General features: G+C 35.1%; 1 protein-coding gene across 2 annotated transcripts in view; it reads right to left on the bottom strand.

Annotated features, from left to right (window-relative positions):
- Window positions 1-21,632, bottom strand: part of LOC144980712 (cohesin subunit SA-2-like) — a 75,968-nt gene that overhangs the window by 43,962 nt on the left and 10,374 nt on the right. For both annotated transcript variants that reach the window (XM_078928429.1, XM_078928430.1), the window contains exons 9-15: window positions 7,266-7,389; window positions 6,799-6,897; window positions 6,181-6,260; window positions 4,113-4,332; window positions 2,773-2,887; window positions 2,211-2,314; window positions 1,304-1,393 (exon numbers count right to left, since the gene is read on the bottom strand). In XM_078928429.1, coding sequence (XP_078784555.1) covers window positions 1,304-1,393; window positions 2,211-2,314; window positions 2,773-2,887; window positions 4,113-4,332; window positions 6,181-6,260; window positions 6,799-6,897; window positions 7,266-7,389 — 832 coding nt within the window. The remainder of the gene's footprint in view (window positions 1-1,303; window positions 1,394-2,210; window positions 2,315-2,772; window positions 2,888-4,112; window positions 4,333-6,180; window positions 6,261-6,798; window positions 6,898-7,265; window positions 7,390-21,632) is intronic.

The following is a 21,632-nucleotide window of genomic DNA, read 5'->3' as shown; positions in this document are numbered from 1 at the left end:
ACCTCCCTGCCCACTATGGGAGGTCAGGAACCCCACCCAGGCAAATGATTAACATAGATCTGCTATAAGGATTAAACCAAAAAAAATATTTAGAAATCAGAATCTGAAGATGAATATCTTTATAAATCCAAAATGAAATATTTCCACCCTTAGTTCTGTGATACTATAAATTTTTTTTTTTTTTTGGTCTTTCGTTATAATAAATTACTAATGTTTGTGAGTAATATTGATGTAAGTAATGTAAGTATGTGTGTGCATGTTCAGTTTGTCTATGAATGTAAATGTATCTGTGTTTGAGTTTGTTTCTTCATATGTATTCTCAAAATTGTCAAAGAATGAATGTTTGAATGACAATTAATATTGTAAAGCACCGCTGAGCACTTGTGTGGAAGTTGAGCATTATATAAATAACATTATCATTATTATTATTATTAATAAAATTTATAAAATTTTATCAAATTAGTTACTTATCTATTTTTCAACAAAACCAACCAAATTTTGGTTTAAAAATCTGAATATGGAGGGAAAAATCCAAATTGTCACTCCGAAAAAAAAAAAATATCTGCCTATAATCAATTAAATCTGCAGGGGTTGACAATTCAGGAGACAAAAATTCACTGAACTTTTACATGCGCAGATCAACCGACCACCATACGATTGTCGAACTCCTGTAAAAAGACAATATTATTATGAACTTCCTTTTTACTGTTCAGCATGTGATTTTGGAAAATATACACAAAGTTTTTTTTAATATACCGAATTTCCTAAATATACAGAAAAATAGGCAACCTTAAATCTGTATTAGTGTGTTGGTCTGTGAGTGTTAGAAGCTACGGCGATGTGTCCTTTTATAAATGTGTCAGTGCGTGACATAATCAGTAGGAAGGTGAAAATTTTTAATTTGCATTTTTTTTTCCATTTTCTGAAAGAATATGCTCCCCAGATCATTCTAATCGTCATTTGAAGTAAATCGGGTGATTTTTCATGAAGATATGGTTAGATGTATGGGAAAGGTATCCATCAACATTTCACAAATTTCATACTTTTTCAACTTTATTACCTGTAAAAAATATTTAGAAGTGAAATTAAGCTTGGATATTTCCCGAAGACGTACAAAATGGGTTGATTCAATCATTTACGACAAGAACTCATTTTTGATAAAAATTGACTAAACTTGACAATATCTCAGTTCAAAGCTTTTCACCATCCGATTGATTATGTCATTCACTGTAACAAACATCAATCACCTTTCCAATGCTCGTGCCTTACTATTTAAATGAGAGCAACTATACTTTATCATTACCTTTAATACAAGTTGAGGTAAAGCCACAATGAAATGCTCTGTCAGTTTTTGCTTATCTTCAGCCACTTGTTTTGCCTCTTTAGCTGACAACTGTGGGGAAAGCAAACAGATGAATAAAAGTTAATATTCATGCAATGATAACCACTTATTCATAAAAGTAATGATCATATCTTGCATAGCCTTTTTCAATACCGAGACTCAATGCCCCCCCCCCCCCCCCCCCCCCCCCCCGAAATTATAAATGTGCTCAAAGTGCTTTATACGAAGTCCCTAGCCAACAGCAAAAATGCTTATCATGCAGGATGATACAATCGCCTGCCGGTCGATATTAAAATTGTTTTTTTTTTTTACAGAGACAATGCTGTTAACGGCCAGGTACTCATTTTACACCTGAGTACGGTGAGACAATTTCCTTTTTCCAAGGACTCACCAATCCGTCGCTCAGTATGGGACACAAACCACACACCTCCTAGTCCAAAGGCGAGTGTCATACTACAAGACGACATTATAGCCGCACATCTCAAAAGCTTAAATATAATCCTTGGCCATCAAACTGGTCCTGGCCGAAAAGCTCTTCTTCTTCTTCTTCTTCCAGCTTATCCCGCATTTTGCAGGGTTGCCATAATGAATGCCACATCTCCATCTTCAGCGCATCATCTTCCTCCAGGCCCAGTTCTTTCATAGCATCCTTTACCTTATCCCACCATCTAGTCTTTGGGCATCCCTTTTTCCTCTTTCCTGCTATTTGTAGGTCCAATACTTTCCTTCCCACGTACTCCCTTCCCTCTCTCGTCTGTTTACATGTCTGAACCATTTCAACCTATCTTCTCTCATCTTTATTGATACATTCTTCACTTCAGTCAACCTTCAAATTCGTTCATTTCTCACTTTTATCTTTTCTCCCTACCCTTTTATTGTTCCCTCTTCCCACTGGTGATTCTCCCGTCGATGCCTGCCTCACACAACACACCATGATTTCTATCAAACTGCCTTCTTGTCGGTCATCCAGAGCTGAAAATGAGTGATATAAATAGCATTTAATTAAGATTTTGGGATGGAAACAAAACAGATCCAGAGGCTAAATTGGTAAGTAAGTCAGAGGACTAAATAACAATGTGAAATTGAATAGTAAGCTTCAATTTGATAAAAGAAAACGGATAAAGTAGACATTTCGGGTTTCCCCTTTATCAACAAAACAGGATGAGTGAAACACTACAGATGAATGAGATAATGTGATGGTGGCATTGTTAAGGTCAAATTTACATAAGTAATAATAATAATAATAATAATAATAATAATAATAATAATAATAATAATAATAATAATAAAAATAATAATAATATAATAATAATAATAAAAATAATAATAATAATAATAAAAATAAAAAGAATCAAGTAAGCAAAATAGCCAAATAGCTGCTATCAAAACAAGAAGGACTAAAAAGTGATGTAGGCAAGGTCTCTTCTCACCTTCCTCTCCTTTGCTGGGTTCCTCCAATAACAAGTCTGTCATGCATTCCCAGTCACTCATCATTTCATTTATATCCCATAGACTGTCTACCAGGTAAGCTGCGTGTTCGTGGAGCTGGATGGAGAGATGGTCAGAAGATAAAATATGAATAAAAAAATATTTTTTAAAAATGTTATTTTATTTATCTGTTTATTTTGTTTATTTTCTAATTATCTTTTTAAAGGTCAATCTGTCATGGCAGTTTTTTGCATCGCTTACGGCCGCAAAAAATGGCAAAAAATCGCTGATTTGCATTGCGGCCGCAAAATTTGCAATTTTTTGCAAATTTTCGAGATTTTGCACCCAAAAATTTAAAAAATATATTTTTAAAAAATTAGTGGGTACCAGTGATGATAATCTTCCGCGGATTTTTTCATAAATGTTCCGTTGTTTTTGTCATGTCAAACATTTTCTGCTAAGTGGTAGTTCATGAAAAAGAATATCCAAATTTTGCAAATTTTGCTGGTTTTAGCTTGCAAAATTTGGGATTTAGTTTTGCAAAAAACCGCCATGTCAGGTCAATGTCCCTATGCCTGATTTTATTGTCGTACGTATAAGATGGAGATAAACCTAAACTGGCAAAGTGACGACAAACATTGGATGTCTCTCATTCCTGAGGCTTAAAAAAAACCAAAAAAAAACATTTCTTTGCCTTTAAGATTAAAAAAAAAAGAAAATTGAAAACTTTCATGATACATATTTCATCCATCAGGAAATCCACTGCGCATATTTTTATTCAATTCACTTCTCCTCACAAAGTAGTCCTTGAGAGCCATTGGGCTCAAGGAGCCGGAGTTTATCCCAGTTTCTATAACGTGGAATGGACAATAGCAATTGCTTGCTATCCTTTGGATACGACGCTAGTCTATCGCAAAGTACTTTCCGCCAAATCTAACTGGGGGAGAAGTTGCCAGGTTTCTCCACCCAGCAAGATAAGACACTGGGTGGCAACGAATTGGCTTCGGTCGAGAATCTGCCTAACAGCAAAATCGCTTTATCAGTGGGAATATTTCCACCTGTCCGAGACGTACCTATTGTTGTAACGAGCCCAAACCTGCAGAGCATCTGGCTGAACAGTGAGTTATAATGAAGCTTCCAGGTGGGTTTGCGACGGTGCACGAGTGTGGTAAAGAATTTTTTTTTCTGGGTCCTGAACTCCAGTAGAGAGAGTTATTATGTACTTACGTTTTTTTTCTTCCATTTAGCAGGTGATTGGAAAATATACCGAGAGTTTATAAAATATTGAATTCCGTAAATATAGGGAAAATTGTCAACCTTGTTGCACTATACACTCACTCACCTCACTCTCAATAAAGAATTGCACTAAGTCCCGAACCAAAGGAGTGTTGGGGCTTCGTTTCTTTCCCTTGGCAGACCTGACAATGGGCATGTCGTCGTCTCGCTTGAAGAGTTTATGGTTGAGGAAGTCCCCTGCTGCTTGAGCCACTTGGCGATGGGACGAGTAAACAAGCTCGTAGACGTTCTCACAGTCCTTGTCTGTCAGCACATTCTCGCTGTATCTGAAGTAAAAAATCAACAATGAAAATTACTTGCAATGACTTAACATGAGATTTAAATTCATGACGATGATTTTATTCCTATAACTTTCAATTACAGGGTCTTACGAAATAATCAGGAGATGATAATTAATTCTTAAATATACAAACTAAAAAATAAAAACCAAATAACAAAAACAAATATGCAAATTGAACAGAAACAAAATTTAAAAAAAACTATAATAAAATAGTAGGCATCACAATTGTTTTTTTCCCCTTTAAAATCTAAATGGTAAATTATCAAAAACAGACCTGCCTACTTGGAATTGGACAAGTTCGTAGTTTTCAGCTGTAATAACAAAGTTGACATTATAACTAACTACCATTAAAAATGACCAATTTGTGTTCAAATACATTGGATTAATGCTTTCAAATCCTTTATATACTAGCTCTGGCAACAAAACTTTGTTTTAAATAAGTTTATTGAATTACAGAACGTTATATAATTGTCAACGAGGACCAAAAAATTTGTATTTCTACTAAATGTTTGTAGTTGTAGGCAGGTCTTCCAAAAAAAAAAAAAAAAAACCCCTTTGGATTACTAGTCCAAAAGACCAAATAACAGTGAAAATAATCTGACCAGATCTATGAACAAACATTAAAATATGTAAAATTATTCAGCGTGTGAATTAATTTGTGTTGATTGGCCACCAAAATCTGTGTTTAGTACAAAACGTAAAATATCTAGAATACATTGCATATATAATAAAAGAGAAAAGTAATACATTCAATTCCATCTATTCTTGTTTTTTGTTTTTTTTTAAAGGGTTGGGGGTCAAAATTGTTCCAAAAAGTACATATCAAATTTTTACCAACGAGCACAGAATTACTGGCAAATCTGAAAATTATAAAACTATATTTTACAGATTGATATACGAGTAACTTCCAAACCCTTTTTAAAATTAAAGGTATTTTCATCACCCGTTGACTCAAATGATTATTGATAAAATCTACAAGGACAAGATGATCGGTCATTTGATGTTGCGAATTGCCATCTATCTGGCTGCCCTGTTGCCAGATTTATTTGCACGCATCTACAGACATCGTTACTGGACCAATTTTGATCGTTGATGGCTCAAAAGTTTGTTTTATTTTTAAGGATTTCATGACGCTTGCGACACATTTAGGTCATATCAGCGCCAGTAAAAAGAAGAAAATGGAATAGTCAAAATATTCTAGATTTACAATCAAAGCACACAAGAAAATGGGGAATTGGTTGAAATTAGTAACAGTTGTAGATTCCAAGAGCATACCATCAATGTACATAGTTTGAGATCACCTTAAAGTCTCATCCAGACACAAGCACAGGATCCTAATAAGAGGAACTCACTCAAATGTATACAGAATACAAAACTAACAATTTCATAACAGTAAGATGATTTACAAAGAAAATAATATCATCTCTCAGATCTACAATTATACGTATGACTGTTTCCCTCCCAGTCAAGGACTCCAGCCAGGGCTGGGACAAAACTAAGTAATCCCATTCCAAGACAAAGACCGAAAGTAACTCAGAAAACAGATATAAGGGGATAGAAGACACAGTGTTATCTCCTGTCCGCCATGGGAGGTCAAAGGCAAAGATAGCTCATAAGATTCGTCTCGATCTATGTTAATTTCCACAATACAGATGTATAACAATTAGCCATTATTTCCCTGTAAATATTGCAGGATTTCCGATAGTTTTTTTTTGTTTTTAAAAAAAAGAAGAAATCCAACAATAATAAGAAAAAAAATCAAGATTTCAGATTTCATGTTTGTACACCCCCCTCCCCACTCTCCCCAATCTATTTAATACAACCGAACACTTACTTGAGAACATGAATGACCAGTCGGATGGCCTGCACAGCCACATCGTATTCCTTGTCTAATGTCATCTCCACTATACGGTCCTGAAACACGAAGAGATCCGAGTCATAATAATATTGGAATATAATTTATATTATTTGCTCAATAGACTCAATCATAATTTTAGCAGTATAAACAAAAAATACTTTTTTTAAAGGAAATACGCACGAATACATACCTCAGAAATTGAGCAATCTTAATTCAAAACTTCTTTTTACATTTTACTGGAAAACTTCTATTTCATAGATTGATTGATTTATAAAAAGTCTTAAACCTAAAACTTCTTGAATGCTTGCATGGTAGTCCTGCCTACAACTATGAATTTTTTTTTGGAACTCCCAATTTTCGTCTCCAACCTAAGAACAATATAAACATGTTTAATTCAATAAAACGTATTGAAAACCAAATTTCTGGAGCCAGAGTTAATATACAAAGGAGTTTAAAACAGTGCATTAACACATTAAGGACAAGTTGGTAATTATTAATGTTAGTTTATAATGCTGGCCTTCTCATACACCGATATTATCATTGCACAAATGGGTAGTCTGATAAATTATAACTTCAAAATGGAAATGACATTACCTTAAATCTGTTTGTGAAGAGTTCCAATTTGCCTGATAAATCAGGAGTTTCGTGGAGAGGTGCTAAAGTTTTGAGGCAGCAAAGACGCACGTCACCAACCTGAAATAAAATAAACAAATTATATGGAACTTCCATCTGAGCAAAACTTCTTTAAACCAAGACCAAGACGGTCATAAATGATTTTTTAAAAATTTGATCAAGATGATAATAAAGAAAATTATGTTGATTATGATAATGATGGTTGTAGATGTAATGTGTTGGTGATGATGACGATGACAATGATGATGTTGATGATGATGAAATTGATTTCTAGATGAGTAAAATAAAATTTTGAACAGTGAAAAGAAAAAAAATGTCTTCTGACAGTTGAATAAAATATTTGGAATAGTAACATAAATGCAAAGGCCAAATCTTAGCTTCAGCCAAATGAGGGACAACCGAGGAAAATGGCCAGAGCTTTTTTTTACCTTGTCATATAGAGTCCATCCGACATACTTTAAGTAGCTGTCGTCCAAAAACATGTTGGGATACTTTTTCATCCACACTCCAATCTCAGCCATACAAATTGACCTGATCTCGGGCTGGGTGTCTCTGACAAAAGACACAGACAGAAAACAGGAAATGCATGAGATTAGGGATTCTGATGGATGAGGATGTAGAGATGGTCACTTGGCTGGACAAGTGAGAAATGAACGAATTCGAAGGTCGACTGAAGTGAAGAATGTATCAATAAAGATGAGAGAAGATAGATTGAAATGGTTCGGACACGTAAAGAGACGAGAGAGGGAGTACACCGGAAGGAAAGTATTGGACTTACAAATAGCGGGAAAGAGGAAAAAGGGATGCCCAAAGACTAGATGGTGGGATAAGGTAAAGGATGGTATGAAAAACCGGGCCTGATTGAAAATGATGCTCTGAACCGAGATGCATGGAGATGTGGCATTCATTATGGCAACCCTGCAAAATGCGGGATAAGCTGAAAGAAGAAGAATGGATGAGTGGGGAAAGAGAAAACAGGAAATGCATGTTGACATTTTCACTGACAACAACAACAACAACAACAACAACAACAACAACCTGCACGTAGTGATCATACCAGTTTAAAAATTGGATTACTAAATGTTAGATCGTGTCGTAATAAAACTCAAGACATAATCGACATTATTGAAGATCATAAAATTAATATTTTTGTCATCTTGGAAACATGGCTTAATCATTCATATGATGATCCAATTATGAAAGCAATTACACCCGAAGGCTTTTGTATTAAATCATTTCCACGCATTGGGAGGAAAGGAGGTGGTATTGCAATTATTTACAACTTGTCACTCTTTGACAAGATATCATTTCACCATGATAATTTTAGAAGTTTTGAATACGCTGGATTTGCCATTCATGAAAATAATTTTAAAAAGTCGTTTCACTGTGTCTACCGCCCACCACCAAGCCAACAAAACAAAATATCAACAATTGATTTTTTATCTGAGTTCGGAGAATTTATGTCTATGCAATCCATTAACAAAAAGCATAATATTTTTAGGGGTGATTTTAACATTGATTATTTCGGAAACAAAAATGAATCGAAAGTATTTCGGGAGATTATTGACACAAACAACTATATTCAACTTGTAAGCGGTCCTACAAACAACCATGGCCACACAATAGATCATGTCATTACAGACATTGAACATTCTCTCTCTTCATCTGTCTCAAATATTGATAAATTAATCTCTGACCATCATTTAATTGTGTTTTGCGTTTTATTTCCAATGAAGCACGAAGTAAAAAAGATGATAACATCTCGTAATTTGAAGAATATAAACATGAACATTTTTAAACAAGACCTTGACCATAACGTTAAAAATAAACATGATGCGAATGGTCTCCACGAGTCAATTGTTGGTACGGTGGACAAGCATGCTCCCTTAACAACTAGAGCAGTAAAAGTGAGACGTCAAGCACCCTGGTATAATACCGAAATAAAATTGAATGGATTAGCCAGGAGGCGGGCAGAAAGAAAATGGCTCAAGTCCAGAGATGCTGTCGATAAGAAGCGATACATCGCGGCTAGAAATGATGCAAAAGCCGTCAATTTCAGGGCCAAAAAGAAATTCTATGAAGAAAGCCTCAAAAACGTGGGACGTTCGAGACAATCCTTTGCCTTGACCAAGGAACTGCTGGGACAACAGACGCAACCAGCTCTCCCATCTTTAATCGATCGTGCAGATCTACCAACTCGCTTTGGTCAATATTTTAAAGAAAAAACGGATACCATCAGGAAGGAACTCTCGTCTGAATCGATCCCTACAACATTTGACAAGTTTCATGGTGATTCGTTAACACATTTTTCAAAGATTACTGAAGCTGACTTACGTGATTGCATTATGTCGTCTCCAACTAAAAGTTGTGATTTAGACCCCTTAAATACTGCCATTTTAAAAAAATGCATTGATGTAATTTTAACACCATTTACATGTATTGTTAATAATTCGTTGCAGTCAGGTGCTGTACCAGACATTTACAAAGTTGCTCATGTCAAACCCTTTTTGAAAAAACCTGATCTCGATAAAGAGAACTTAAAAAACTATCGCCCTGTCTCTAATCTTCCTTTTCTCTCTAAGATCTTAGAAAAGCTTGTTTTGAAACAATTACTGTCTCATCTTAAAAATAATTTCTTGAAGAAAAATTTCAGTCTGCTTATAGGCAACATCATTCGACGGAAACCGCACTTGTTAGGGTTGTTAATGATCTCCTCTCTGTTATAGACAGTGGTTCATGTTCTTTGCTGAATTTGCTTGACCTCTGCTTTTGATACTATTGATCACAATCTTCTTCTCAAACGTCTTGAAATTACTTATGGCGTGTCTGGTGCAGCGCTTGATTGGTTTAGGTCATATTTGTTTAATCGTAAACAGATTATTACGGTGGATGAATATAGATCGGAGGAAATCTTTCTTGATTGTGGGGTTCCCCAGGGTTCAGTACTTGGACCCGTTCTTTTTGTTTTGTACGTTGGCCCTCTGTCTAAAATCATCAGAAGTTTTGGTCTGTCTTACCATCAATACGCTGATGATACGCAATTGTACTGCGTTTCCAATATGAGAAATTTACAAGAAGTATCAGCCAATAGTAAAAATTGTATCCAAAGTGTTAAGAAATGGATGAATGAGAACAGACTGAAACTGAATGATGATAAGACGGAGGTGCTGTATGTGGGGAACAGGAAGTGGAAAAGTGAAACAGATTTGAAGTTGGGGATGCCTCTATTCAAATTGTTGACAAAGTGAAAAACCTTGGCACATTCTTAGACTCTGGACTGTCGATGGAGCATCAGGTTAATAATTTGGTTAGATCTCTCTTTTTCCAACTAAAAAAGATTGCTTCCATTAGACGGTTCATATCTGAGGATGTGACCAAGCACCTGGTTGTGTCCCTCGTACTATCGAAATTGGATTATTGTAATGCTCTGTTGTTTGGCGTTTCGCAATACAATCTGAAACGTCTTCAGATTGTCCAAAACAGCGCTGCCAGACTAGTATTTATGAAGCGTAGGTGCGACTCTGCCGGACCTCTACTTCATGACCTGCATTGGCTGCCTGTTGAGAAAAGAATTAAATTCAAAGCTTGTGTTTTAGTGTATCGTTGTCTTGAAGGTACTGCCCCTTCCTACCTTTCAGAACTAATTGAAAGATATTCAAAACCCCGCCCCTTACGTTCGGCCAGTGATTCCACAAAACTAGTTGTCCCTCGAATTCGGAAAAATGCTGGAATGAGATCCTTTTCTCATTTCGGACCCTCTATTTGGAACGCCTTACCGCAGAGCATTCGTGAAAAAGAATCTTTGTCTATTTTTAAACGTTCGCTTAAAACATATTTGTTTCGATTTTAGTAGATGGTATGAGAAGCAAGATAGGTTTGGTTTGTGTTGTGTGTTGTGTTGTGTGTGTGTATGTGTGTGTGCTTGTGTGTGTGAATGAGTATGTTTCAGCCAAAGTAATTTGTGATTTAAGCGCTTAGAGTCTGGTGTCTCGGAGTTATAGCGCTATATAAGTTTTCAGCATTATTATTATTTATCAAGCATGAGATTAGGGGTTCCCATGGATGAGTGGTAAAGAGAAAACAGAAAGGAAAGATGTGTTCTAAAAATTTGAAAGAGAAAAAAAAAAAAAAGAAAAAGCAAACAAAACAAAACAAGTCGACATAAATTATGTATTTTCCATTTCACAAAGCATAGTAAAAAATTTAAAAAAAAATACAATACACTTTCAAAACAGAGAGCATTCGCTTCACAAGCAAAGGAAACGATATTGATCCTGGGTGCAGTTAAGATATTTGTCTGACCCCCCTGGTTCACCCAACAGTGAGATTGGGTACTGGGTCAGTTAGATCTAGTGGAAATTACTTTGCGATAGACTAGTGTCATATCCAAAGGGTAGCAAGCAATTGCTATTGTCTGTTTCACGCTATAGAAACTGCGATAAACTCCGGCTCCATTGGCCTAATGACTCTGAAGGACTACTTTTTCTTTTTTTTAACTTTACAATACTGGTAATTGCCTTTATTCAGGAACACATTTGTATCTGAGTAAAGAGGGGTAATGGATGCGAAGAGAAGAGCCCTATTCAGTCTAAGACAATGCATAGGCAAAGGTTTTCAATAACTGCCATACGTCCTGACAACACACTTTACTTGACTTTGCTTATTATTATGATTACTATTATTATTTTTATTATAATCATCACCATTATTATTATCATCATCATCATAATAATTAATATAACTATTATTTTAAGTTTGGTGGTATTACCATTGCATTTTTTTTTTGTGGTTATTAATGGTATAATTTTAGTTTTTTGGTTCCATTTACCATTCCCCCCCCCCCCCCCCCCCCCCCCACTTTCATGTATGATATCATCAAATTGTATGTAGACGAAAGCCTAAGATTAAATAAACTTCTTCAAGAGCAAGATACAAAGCCTAGATACAACAGAAGTATGGAGATGAAGTACAGTTTAACCAGGACGCATTGTTAATATTCTAAAGCACCACACAAGTTTGAAATCATCACGGACAAGATATGTTTTTGTTTTTAAGGGTTTTACGGTACTTGCAACACATTTAGGTTATATCAGCGCCGGTAAAAAGGAAGAAAATGGGAAAGTAAAAAGTTCTAGAATTACAATTAAAGCACCCAAGAAAGAGTAAGGCATAGGGGAATTGGGAACAAATAGGGTCAGATGTAGATTCCAAGAGCATACCACCAATGTACTTAGTTTGAGATCACCTTTAAGTCTCATCTGGACACAAATACAAAATCCAACAAAGAGGAATAAACTCAAATTAGCAACGACTATGAAAAATGTTTTTTTCCTCTTTTTGAGGAAAATTTTTGTCTAAAATCCAAGCCCTATCTCCACTGAGTAAAAATGTTTTTGAATTTTGAAAATCCATTCATAAATATAAAAGTTATACAGTTTTAAAGGTGTCATTTATTTGGATGACCCGCAAAGAGGAAAAAAACGCAAAAATATGGGACGCTTTTTCGGCATTTTTTTTCCCGACCTTTGGTTGTATCTTGCGTAATAAATGGATTAAAAGATTGAAACTTGAAGAGCAAATTAGGATGGTGTTTTGTAAAATACGGGAAAAGTACTCGTCATATTCATATGAAATTTTACAGCCAAAAAGAAGAAATGTTCATGTATTACCTTGTCAGCGACAAAACCTCCACACCCGGTAGTTTTAGAAATATTTTACTCCAAAGAGTAAAAATCTATTTTTAACGGTCTTCTGGTAATCGCACGAGTTTTGTCGCTTGACATAATCTAAAATGACCTTTTTTCTAACTGTGTGCCAACTTTCAGTCAAATTCATCGATAAACAGCGTCGTTAATAATTTTTTAAAATAGCATATACGAAACGGCTTCGTCCCATATTTTGACGCGAAGTCGGGCACTTCGTGAGCGAAAAAGAGGCCCAAAGATTTGTGCGGGATAGTCATTGCTATTATAATGCTTACTATAACAAGTTTTACTAAATTTTGGAGTGCCACAAGGCTCTGTTCTTGGCCCTGTCCTTTTTACTGTATATATGCAGCCCCTTTCTAGTGTGATATCCAGATTCAATCTGAGTTATCATTTTTATGCAGATGATACGCAAATATATGATTCAGCACCCCTTAGTAATTTACAGTTCTTAATACAACGAATTACGAGCTGTTTTAATGAGATTAAATCTTGGATGTACCACAATAAGTTAAAATTAAATGATAGTAAAACTGAGATTTTAATGTGTGGAAGACCGAGTATCCTTAAACAGGCAAATAAATCACTAATTACTCTCGGAAATAGCACAATAGAATTTTCAAATAAAGCAAAAAACCCTGGCGTCATCATTGATAAAGATCTTTCCATGACAAGCCACGTGAATAACACCATACAATCTATGTACATAGAAATGAAAAAAATAAACAAAATTCGTAATTTAATACCGAAGCATATAACAGAACTTTTAATTAATTCCTTGGTTTTATCTAAATTGGACTATTGTAACTCCCTTTGGGCGAATTTAACTAAAGACAAAATTAGCAAACTTCAGGTTGCTCAAAATAACGCAGCCAGGCTCATTGTACGCAATAACAAAAAATACCCGTCAGCAACTCTTCTTCTCCGTGAGTTACATTGGCTTCCTGTTGAAAAAAGAGTTGCCTATAAGATTTGTACTGTTGTCTACAAATCCCTAAGCACGAACAGTCCCTCCTATATTAAAGACCTTCTAAACATATATGTCACAGTAAAGATTGTTCACAATTATCTTATTAAATTTTATTTTATTAAGAACTGAATTCATCTCACTCCAGTTATATTTCGGTAGGCTTAGATAAACTTTACCTTCTAATATTAGATCGTCTTTCCTTTTATAGCCTTCCCTCGAATTAATTTCTAATTAGTGAATACTTTTCATTCTACATTCTGTCACGTAGCCATTTATTATAAAAGCTGATAGGTCTAACATTTGACACTCACTTTCTCTCCACAATCTATGCCGGACGGCCAGTCGCTCTATTCCTATATATATATTGTAAGATTTTTATCTTTTGGGACTTTGTAGATATTATATCTACACCATTATGACGCCGGAGCTTTTAACTTTGATTGTATAATCTTCAAGGATCAAACCCAAGCCCGCTGTACTACACTATAACTTCTTACCAATTGCCTGGAAGTGGAATTTTACGAGTCCAATCCTGTTATCAGAAGAATAGATCATCCAAGCCCATCAACTGCCTGGAAACGTAAACTTACGAACCTGAGATACTATCATAAGTTACGTAAAATATTCATATTTCTATTTGTAACTGCCACGATCACTGTTTATCTCTTTTAATTAAATTTCATCATTATTTTTATTTCATTGTAAACAAATCGTTAATTGTTTTTCATTTATAGTAACTAGTAAATTCTGGGCCTCATTCTACATATATCTTTATGCATAGTCGAGTAGCTCTTTACTCACTTGAGACCATGACATTTTGGAGGGGACACATATAAAGAATTGAATTTATTTAGTTACTTATATCTATTTCATCTAACTTTAAAGTTTAAATTGTAAAACTCTTAATTGCCCCACTTGATCATATTTTAATTGAACTCCCTATTTACAGGATTAATTTTTTTTTCTTTTCATTTCTTCATTTAAATGGAATAGCAATTTATCCATTCATTCTTTTATTCAAATTGAATAGCATTTTATTGATTCATTCCTTCATTCATTTATTCATTTATAAATTATTCATTCATTCATTGTTCATTCATTTATTCATTCATTCATTCATTCATTCATTCATCCATTCATTCGTTTATTCACTCATTTATCCAATCATTCATACATTTATTCCTCCCTTCATTCTTTCATTCATACATTATCCATTCATTCATTCATCTATTCACTCAGTTTTTCATTCATTCATTCATTCCTTGTCCACTTTGTTATTATATCACTCATTTCATTTTGTTGTTTGCCTCATTCATGAATTGTTTTCAATATGTTTACATTCCATAACGATTCATTCACCTATCATCCAATCACTCAGTGTTGTGAACACATTTAGTAACTATTGTAAATCTTACGATATTTTATTGTTTTGTATTTCAGACATCACTGTTAAACACTCTTCAATTCCTAATTACAATTGTTGAACAACCATTGAACAAGAGAGAGGTCCCAGCCACGAACTGAGTTGGTAAATATATCCTTCATTATTCTCTTTTACATGAGTTGTGCATCACATAGTAACTATAGACATCGTGATTTGTTTTGCATAGTGATTTGTTTTAAATGCATTTTTGGCATATTACTGTTACCGAAAACCACTTATATATTATGTTCTGAAAAGTGAGTCTTTAAAAACTAAATAATAATAAAAGGAGTCTACTAGCCGTCGTGTTATATTTAGTGATAGATAACTTGGGATTATTTTGGCATCCTATTCTTGTTATCACACTCTAGTATATTAGCGTCATTGCGAATAATTGTACACAAACTAACGACGAGTCACACACATTGGTGATACATTTTTCGTAGTAACATAGTTTAGAGTACACGCGATTGACACATTGTTATTGACACAAGTCATAATAACTCCGCATTGTATTGACACATTGCTTTATAAGATATAACGATAAAAGGCATCAAATTCAACATACATAATAAGTTGAAATAAGAGAGAGAGATTTCTAAAAATAGAACAGTTCATTCCAGTAAGTGTAAATAAATAAAACAGTCAGTAACAGTATCCTGTCAATATAATATATATAAAACATCGTAACTAATTTATTGCAACATGGAAGCATATAAAAGATACTTAAGTCTCGCAAAGGACTTAGAAATACCCCAGGAAAGAATATTTTCATGGTGCGAAGAGAAAGTAAAAGAAGAAAAAGAACATGAAGAAAGAATTCGTAGAGAAGAAAATGAAGAAAGAATACGTAGAGAAGAACGAGAAGAAAGAGTCCAAGAAAGGGAACTAAAAAGACAAATAGCTTTAGCAGAAGAAGAAACCAAAAGGACCCAAATGATGCTGGAAATTGAAAAAACAAAAACCGGTCATGAAAGAAAACATAATAATAGTGATGAATTTTTCGTGAAACTTCCACGCATGCCAACATACGATGAACGCTCAGACTGTTTAGAATCCTTCTTACACCGATTCGAAGTTCAGGCTAAAGGTTATCGTTGGCCAGAAAGCAGATGGGCCACAGCCTTGATTAACTGCTTATCTGGAGAACCGCTAAATGTTTTCTATACCTTAACAACTGAAGATGCAGATGACTATGGAAAAATTAAAGACGCTCTACTAAAAAGATTTAGATTAACGGAAGATGGTTACCAGGAAAGGTTTCACACTGCAAAACCGGAAAGTGGAGAAGACTTTAATACATTCGTGAACCGAATTACTCAATTTCTAAATCGGTGGCTTGAGTTGGCAAACGTAAAACAAGACGACTTTGCAGGCCTTTACTATCTCACGCTGAAGAATCGAATCTATCAAGCTTGCAACCCAGATTTAGTCGCATTCTTTAAAGAGAGAAAGCCAGAAAACTTGGACAAATTAAAAATCTACGCAGAAAACTTTAACAGCGCACATCCATTGACACCCCTTAGCAGAACATTGAAGGAACCATACTACGCTGCTGCTGCTCAGAGTCTAGGTACACCTAAAGTTCAGTACTCAAATAGAACGAGCCGATCAATCACTCGGAACACGCAAGTGAAACAGGATGACCATAGTAACAAACCATGGAACAAACAGTTCAATAGAGACCATAGCCGATCCTATCAAAACAAAACAAGAAATAGCACTGACAATAATACTGAGTATAAGAAAACCAACAAACCTATAATTAAATGTCAATATTGTGGAATGAAAGGCCACACAGCAGACAAATGTTACAAAATCGTGGGATATCCAAAAGAAACTGCAAATGCATCACTCCAAACAAGTGTAAATAATCAGACACGAGTAATATCAGGAGAAAATATAAATGTGTATTGCGTGAAAGGTATGTCACTTTTAACACAAACTCACAAATCAGGATCGCTATTTTTTTGTGAAGGCAAAGCTAATGGAACTGATTGCAAAATATTGAGAGACACAGGATGCAGTACAGTAGGAATAAAAGCATCTTTGATCAATGACGAAGACAAAACTGGAAAAACGGTACAATGCATCACATTCAGTGGCACAGTCGAAACCTTTGAAACAGCTAACGTGTACATAGAAACCCCATACTATACAGGAATAGTGGAATGCTGTATACTTCCCAACCCCGTCGCTGATGTTATTGTTGGCAATATAAAAGGTCTTAAAGACAACCCAACAGATGTAAAAGAATGGTCATTAACCCAAGAAACAGCTTGTCTAGCAGAAACAAGAAAGATGACTAAGACAACAGAGAAGCCAATGACTATTTCTCTAGAACCACAACAATTTGACAGGAACAGGTTCATTGAAGAACAGAAAAAGGACCCGACTTTAACTTCATATTTCAATATCGCAAACAAAGGGACGAAATCAAAAGTTGAATACATCATTGAAAAAGATATTCTGTTCAGGTTACATAGGAAAAGAAACAAAATAGCTAAACAACTGGTCACGCCGAGTATTTACAGAAACAAAATCCTTGGAATAGCGCACGATTCAATAACTTCTGGACATCTTGGGAGCTCTTCCACATTGAAGAGAATATCCGAGAATTTCACATGGCCTGGAATTACTAAAGACGTCCGAGAATATGTGAAATCGTGTGACACATGCCAAAGAAGAGTCGCAAAAGGCAGAATACCGAGATTGCCATTAGAGACAACCCCAGTTATTGAAAAAGTTTTTCAAAAAGTTGCAATTGACATTATAGGCCCTTTAACAAAATCAGATAGAAACCATACACACATACTAACACTAGTCGATTACGCAACCAGGTGGCCAGAAGCGATAGCATTGAAATCAACTACATCGGATCACATAGCTGAAGCATTGATGACAATTTTTACTAGAATAGGCATACCAAATGAGATACTGTCGGACAATGGACCCCAATTCACATCACATATGATGCATGAAACCATGAAACTCATGGGAATCCAACACTCATTCACAACTCCCTACCACCCCCAAGCAAATGGTCTTTGTGAAAGATTTAATGGCACTCTAAAGAATATGTTAAGAAAAGTGTCAGCAGAAAAACCAGATGATTGGGACAGATACTTACCAGCAATCCTATTTGCATATAGAGAAATACCCCAAGAATCTACAGGCTACTCCCCATTTGAGTTGATGTATGGACGATCACCTCGCGGCCCGATCAATATAGTAGCCGACATTTGTAAAGGGAATGAGGAGGACAATAACGAAATTATGTTTGCTTACGAATATGTAAGAAACCTGAAAGACAGAATAGAGGATACATGTAAGCTAGCACAGGAATCCGTCACTAAAAAAGCAGAGAAATACAAGGAATACTCCGATAGAAAAAGCAAGTCAAGAAAATTTGAGATTGGTGACAAAGTACTAATACTCTTACCCGATGACTCGAGTAAACTTTTAGCTACATGGAAAGGACCATTCAATGTATTAGCAGTACGATCTGGTGTTAATTACGAGATTCAAATTAACAACACAACAAAGACATTCCATGCAAACATGCTAAAAAAATATTTCGATAGAGACAGATTATCACAACCAATATTTAACCATGTTGAAGCTGCAAATGTAGGATTAATCATCGAAACTCACAGCGATGATGTCGAACTACAACACACCCCACAACACGGTAACTCTAAAAATAGTACAATTAATGACGTCACAATCAATCCTCAACTAAACGAATGTCAGAAACGAGAAATCAGGTCATTATTAGAAAAGTACCAGTCAGTCTTTACAGACGCACCCGGACATACAACATTAGTGGAACACGACATAAAGTTAACCACATCTACCCCTATCAACGTGAAAAACTATCCTATTCCATTTCACGCACGAGAACAAGTTGAAAAGGAAGTTAAGGATATGCTAGATACAGGAATAGTTAGATATTCTTCAAGCCCATACTCATCACCAATAGTAGTAGTGAAAAAGAAAGACGGATCGATAAGGCTATGTATCGACTTTCGCAAATTAAATGAAGCAACAGTGTTTGATGCAGAACCAATACCAAATCAAGAGAATTTATTTGCTGCCTTATCTCAAGCAAAATACATGACAAAATGTGATCTTTCTAGAGGTTACTGGCAGATTCCACTGAAAGAATCATGTAAGAAATACACAGCATTTCAATCACCATTAGGATTGTTAGAATTTAACTATATGCCATTTGGATTATCGACAGCCGCATCGACATTCCAAAGAATGATGCGTATGTTATTAAAAGACATCCCGTCTACACTCTCATACTTCGACGACGCATGTATTTTCTCAAACTCATGGACTGATCACATGACAACCTTAGAATTAGTGCTTGAAGCATTAAAACGTAATTCTTTAACAACAAAACCGTCAAAAACAAGCATTGCATTTTACGAAATTGATTTTCTAGGTCATACCGTTGGTCATGGACACAGACACCCGAGACAGAAAAACAAACAAAAATCGCACAATTGCAACCACCTAAGACAAAAAAAGAAGTACGCAAAGTACTTGGGCTCCTAAATTTTTACAGGAAATACATTTACAACTTCGCGCACATCGCGACACCGCTAACAAATCTGACAAAGAATGGGTCACCGAACAAAATTGTTTGGACAGAAGTGTGTCAGAATAGCTTTAACCAATTAAAGGCATTACTCTGTTCAGAACCAATTCTTAAATTACCCGACATGTCAAAAGAATTTGTTGTAAGAACTGACGCGTCTGATAAGGGCATCGCAGGTGTACTATTACAGGAACATGAGGGAACTCTAATGCCTTGCTTATATGCAAGCAGAAAATTATTGGACAGAGAATCACGATACTCTGTAATAGAGCGTGAAGGACTGGCCATCGTCTTTGCTTTAAAGACATTCAGCAGATATCTACTGCTAAAAGAGTTTGTGGTCGAAACGGACCATAAACCACTCACGTACATAAGAAATAACAAAATGAATAATAGTAGAGTACTAAGGTGGAGTCTATTTTTGCAAAATTACACTTTCAGTATCTCTCACATACCAGGCTGTGAAAATATTCACGCCGACCTACTTTCTCGATTAGTATAAACACGTGAGAAGGGTATAACTTAACCTCCCATGCATACTGTTAGTTACCTCGCAAACTATGCCAAATCAGAACGCACAATTTCGATAATTTTATATGTAAACATGATGACCCAACTTAATGTAACATTGAGTATTGTTTGGATATATATACCATACCTATTCATGATTTGGGAAATCTTCTCTTTATCTATTATTGTTATGAATTTTCACTCATTTATGATTAATAATTGAAATGTCAATATTTCATTTACATTTTCATTCATTTCATTTAGTAAATTACCTTCATATCATCGACTTAAATCATGCTTCATTGCCATCACTATTGTTTATCACAATGATTTGTAATCACATTGCCATCATATTGTTTATCACAATGATTTGTAATCACATTGCCATCATGTTGTTCATCACAATGATTTGTAATCACAATCTTTCATTGTTATTGTCACCCATTCATATACCTACGTTAATATAAACATTTCCATGTCTAGTTAATAAATAATTTAATTGTAGCACAAATCATAACAATGGATTAATGCTAGAGTATCATGATAGTAAATTTACTTCCGTTTGTAAAATCTATCTTTCCCATAATGGTTAAAGAGTATATTTTAAACGTGGGTGGGGGGTGTCACAGTAAAGATTGTTCACAATTATCTTATTAAATTTTATTTTATTAAGAACTGAATTCATCTCACTCCAGTTATATTTCGGTAGGCTTAGATAAACTTTACCTTCTAATATTAGATCGTCTTTCCTTTTATAGCCTTCCCTCGAATTAATTTCTAATTAGTGAATACTTTTCATTCTACATTCTGTCACGTAGCCATTTATTATAAAAGCTGATAGGTCTAACATTTGACACTCACTTTCTCTCCACAATCTATGCCGGACGGCCAGTCGCTCTATTCCTATATATATATTGTAAGATTTTTATCTTTTGGGACTTTGTAGATATTATATCTACACCATTATGACGCCGGAGCTTTTAACTTTGATTGTATAATCTTCAAGGATCAAACCCAAGCCCGCTGTACTACACTATAACTTCTTACCAATTGCCTGGAAGTGGAATTTTACGAGTCCAATCCTGTTATCAGAAGAATAGATCATCCAAGCCCATCAACTGCCTGGAAACGTAAACTTACGAACCTGAGATATTATCATAAGTTACGTAAAATATTCATATCTCTATTTGTAACTGCCACGATCACTGTTTATCTCTTTTAATTAAATTTCATCATTATTTTTATTTCATTGTAAACAAATCGTTAATTGTTTTTCATTTATAGTAACTAGTAAATTCTGGGGCCTCATTCTACATATATCTTTATGCATAGTCGAGTAGCTCTTTACTCACTTGAGACCATGACAATATATGTCCCCAATAGAAACTTGAGGTCAAGCAATGACCAATCAATCCTTGTCAAACCTAAGCCATTGCGTAAAATAGGTGAACAGTCTTTTCAATTTTCGGCCCCCCATTTTTGGAACTCTCTTCCGTCACACGTGAGATGCTCGGATTCGTTGACAACGTTCAAATCTCGCTTAAAGTTTTATCTTTTTACGTCATAATGTTGCAATAT

Source organism: Berghia stephanieae, chromosome 10 (assembly GCF_034508935.2).
Source record: "Berghia stephanieae isolate SIO BIC M18660-M18661 chromosome 10, UCSD_Bste_1.3, whole genome shotgun sequence".
Classification (NCBI taxonomy): Eukaryota; Metazoa; Mollusca; class Gastropoda; order Nudibranchia; family Aeolidiidae; genus Berghia; species Berghia stephanieae.
This window is presented reverse-complemented; position numbering and strand designations above follow the sequence as displayed.